Source organism: Lytechinus variegatus, chromosome 3 (genome assembly GCF_018143015.1).
Source record: "Lytechinus variegatus isolate NC3 chromosome 3, Lvar_3.0, whole genome shotgun sequence".
NCBI lineage: Eukaryota > Metazoa > Echinodermata > Echinoidea > Temnopleuroida > Toxopneustidae > Lytechinus > Lytechinus variegatus.
Window position 1 is genome coordinate 34,598,057 of NC_054742.1, and position 4,126 is coordinate 34,602,182.

At 34.6% G+C, this 4,126-nt stretch overlaps 1 protein-coding gene across 1 annotated transcript; it reads left to right on the plus strand.

The window, feature by feature from the left end:
- The first annotated feature begins 6 nt into the window (after positions 1-6).
- LOC121410852 (cathepsin L-like) lies at positions 7-3,691 on the plus strand. The gene is made up of 4 exons (XM_041603197.1): positions 7-171; positions 1,199-1,364; positions 1,802-1,914; positions 2,592-3,691. Exons 1-4 carry the CDS (start codon positions 97-99, stop codon positions 2,688-2,690), a joined length of 453 nt encoding a protein of 150 aa, XP_041459131.1. The 5' UTR covers positions 7-96; the 3' UTR covers positions 2,691-3,691.
- Positions 3,692-4,126: the final 435 nt, after the last annotated feature.

A 4,126-nucleotide genomic window follows, 5' to 3' on the forward strand; every position in this document is an offset into this window, starting at 1 on the left:
CATTTCAAGAAGACAGGCAAGTTGGTGAGCTTGAGCGAACAGAACTTAGTCGACTGTTCTGGGCCTGAGGGTAACGAAGGATGCAATGGTGGTCTTATGGACCAAGCCTTCCAGTACATCATCGATGCACATGGCATTGATACAGAAGCAAGCTACCCTTACAAAGCAGTGGTAAGATGGGGCTAGCCATTTTCATCTCTTTTTTTTTTATTCAAGTCAATCTATTTTTCCATTGCAGTCATACAGTGGCCATTAGGGCAGTGGTACTTTAGCATGATTGGTGGGCTTTCATTGCGTTTTATGCCACCATCATCTAAGTAATCGTCTTTAGTCGTTGACTCAATAGTAAAAAAAACAACAGATAACATTCATGCAAAAAAGACATGAAAAAAAAGTTGGATTGTGACCCGGATAAATCACAGTACGTTAATGTTGTCATCCGTGAAACGTGCTGTTTTATAGATGATTTACTTATACTTAAACGTCAAGTCTACCCCCAAAAAATATTGATCGAGTTGAATAAATGGAGAAAAATCAGACAAGCATAACGCTGAACATTTTCATTCAAATCGGATGTAAAATAAGAAAGTTAAGACATATTAAAGTTTTGCTTAATTTTCACAAAACAGTTATGCACAACGCAGCGATATGCAAATAAGAGAGTAATGATGCCCTTCACTCACTATTTTTTTTATCGTTTGAATCATACAATATTTCATTTTTGTGCAGATATGACAATAAGGACCAACTTGAATGAACCATAAAATGTTAAACAAGTAATTCCAAATGTTCAGGAAGAAATAAAACTTTGTTTCACGGGACAATGAGGAGAAAATTAGAATATTTCATATTCCATTTGATAAAACATGAAAAAATAGTGAGTGAGTGATGCCATCTTTCTCCTCATTTGCATACCGACCAGGATGTGTATATAACTGTTTTTGAAAAATAAGCGAAACTTTAAAATGTCATATTTTTCTCATTACATCCGATTTGATGAAATTTTCAGTGCTTGTTGGATTTTTCTCTTTTTATTCAAATAAATTTTCTGTTGGGGTGATGGACTTGCCCTTTAAATCTTGATAATGAACGACTTGTACTTGATGACTACCATGCAAGTATCTAAATTATTTTTCAAAAAAATATTTGGCAAACGAATTAAAGACTATGTCAAAATTTCATCCCTGCCTCTCCCCAGGACCAACAATGCCATTTCAAAAAATCTGATGTAGGAGCTACCGTCACCGGCTACACCGATGTCACCTCAGGATCTGAGACGGCGCTACAGAAAGCTGTAGCCCATGTGGGTCCTGTCTCAGTAGCTATTGATGCCAGTCATATGTCCTTCCAGCTTTATCAGTCAGGTTAGATCTGTTACATTAACAAGAATGTCAAATAAATTGATCTTTCATATAACTGGCGGGTCATTTCGTGTTACGTAGAAAAAAAATGAGAAAGGGACACCTGCACTGTAAAAACTGACACCAATTGGTGTTAACAGAGGACTACACCCTGAGGTGTTAAAATAACACCCTAGAGATTGAACATAACACCAAAGAGTGTAAATGTAACAACCATAGGTGTTGTAAAAACATCTATAGGGGTAAAACTAACACCACCAATTTAACACCGGTGTAAAATAACTGGTGCGGTCCTCTATGTACACCGGTTAACACCACAGTTTTTGCTGTGTGGATTCAGTCTGGATGTCATAAAATAGATTTTACAGTGTATTACATGGTGCAATTACATGAATGAAAATGCAAGTTATTATCACTAATAAAACTTTTTCTTATTACAGGAGTTTACAACGAGCCTGCATGCAGCTCTTCCTTATTGGATCATGGCGTTCTTGCAGTCGGTTATGCAAGCACCAGTGACGGTACCGATTACTGGATTGTTAAGAACAGGTCAGTTTGTCTTCACTTGTTTAGTGATCTTGCTCTTGATAGACCATATTTAGAACTATACAAGAGAATAGATCCTGGATACTGTAGCCACGATTTTGAAAACGAGAACTATTCAAATTTATTTTCATTGAAAAGTTTATTTGCTCTATTCTCCCCAAATGATATTATGGGTCTTTAAATCATACTGATAGGCACTGCTAAGTACTTATACATATCATATATACATACATATAAATATATATATATATATATAATTGTGATGAGCAAGGACCTTAACATTCAGTAAATTAATCCAAATATATGCATATTCATGTAAAGCCATTATGTCTTTTACATCTTCAGATACCTGAAGAAGGCCGAACTAAATGGCCGAAAGCTTGTATTAATAAAAGTTGAAGAAATTCAGGCTACGTCTCCCGCTTCAATGCTTTTTGAGCTTCTTCGCCAATATATATATATATGTATATATATGTATATATATCTTATGACTTATGAAACTCCACTTAGACACTATATAGCTGACCCTTGGCAATTCCACCGATCAGTTACTGTTCCACAAGGCAAACTGCCAGCTTAGATGACAAAATGAAGTTTTTCACTTGATTGTTAGATCATGGACAATCGACCAAAGTTTGGATCGGTTGACAATTTGCATTTTTCTATATATTTCTTCTTTCACAGCTGGGAGAGACTTGGGGGATGAAAGGATACCTGTGGATGTCTCGTAACAAGAACAACCAATGTGGTATTGCTACTCAAGCTAGTTACCCTCTGGTGTAATCTGCATCCAATCTCCTGAACTGTTTTGCAAGAACATCTATGCATTTTCAAAATCACTCAGTTAAACCGTATACCCCACATCTTCTTTTGGAGAAGAATATTAAATCAACAGATATGAATATAAAGTAATATACCAAAATCAGGATACATTGACGTGCGGCATTTATCCCTTTGAATACTTCAATTTGTTAACCAGAATTCCTCAAGGTGCCTAAAGCGCGTAAAGGACACCATTACTATTCACGTTGCTAAGTTTGTGTTTTAAGAGGTTATATTCATGGTATCTTGTCAATGATATCACATGCTTAATGCTTTCCTTTCTTATTGCCCATTTATGGCTCTTTTTCTCGGGAAAAATACAGTCGAACAATATAATGATAATGATATTACAATGAGATGCCCTTCAACCCATTTTTTATATAGTTTATATACAGTAGAGTGATATTTATGAAAACTGTACAACTGCAATGGAAAAGTAATGGCTTGTCAAAACAGATATTTACTCAAGAAATACAATGTTGATTTGAGTCAATACATGTATAATGATAGAAACGAAAAGAGGAGAAGGCTATACATGTATTACAAAAAGGCGTGACAGTCTTGTATTGTTTTGTTTAACAGTGATAATCATGAGAAGGTATGCAATTCAACGAGTGATATCACAGGCTCAATTTTTCTGATGTATCTGTATAATTATGTTTTATATCATGACTTTCAAATAACTGCATTATATAAATAGTTAAAAAGGAATCTTTTCTTCTTATCGCGATTTATTTCAATATTCTCCAGAGGCGACTATGTTCAACATTCTTTTAGCATGAGATTGACATATTCGAGTAAAGGGCCCTAAAAGAAAAGGGTTTTCTTTCATGGGTTTTTAGAGATTATTTTTGTTCCAATTCATGATTTTGATGGATACGAGCTTACATTTTCTTCTCTGTCATGTGATTAAACAAGTCAGGAAAATCAAATAAAAATTTGAAATGAATTTTCTCATCTGACGATGGTATTACTTGAATGTATTTTGTGAGTGTATTTCGGAAGGATGGCGAAAAGGGAACTAATCACCATTAAACGCATATCTTATTCTCCTTATTGTATGACCAAATAAGAACATTCATTTTATATTTCATGTCCCAGTAAAAGAAATTTCTTGTAGTTGATGAATGTGTCTCTGACGATCTGATTAGTACTTGAAAGATGGTATGAATATGATAAAAGTTAAGTGTGCAATTTCATGAATATAATGGTTTTGATAGTCATGGCAATGGCGAAGAGATACATGTATATTGGATTAAGACGCACAATGTTATTAATTTTGTATCAAATTAATATAATTACAAGGGCGAACTGTTCTTCTTTACATAACTTTCCATTTTCTGTCAACATCATTCTCTTTTACCAACCTTCTAGTGGGCGTGATGTTGCTTTGTATA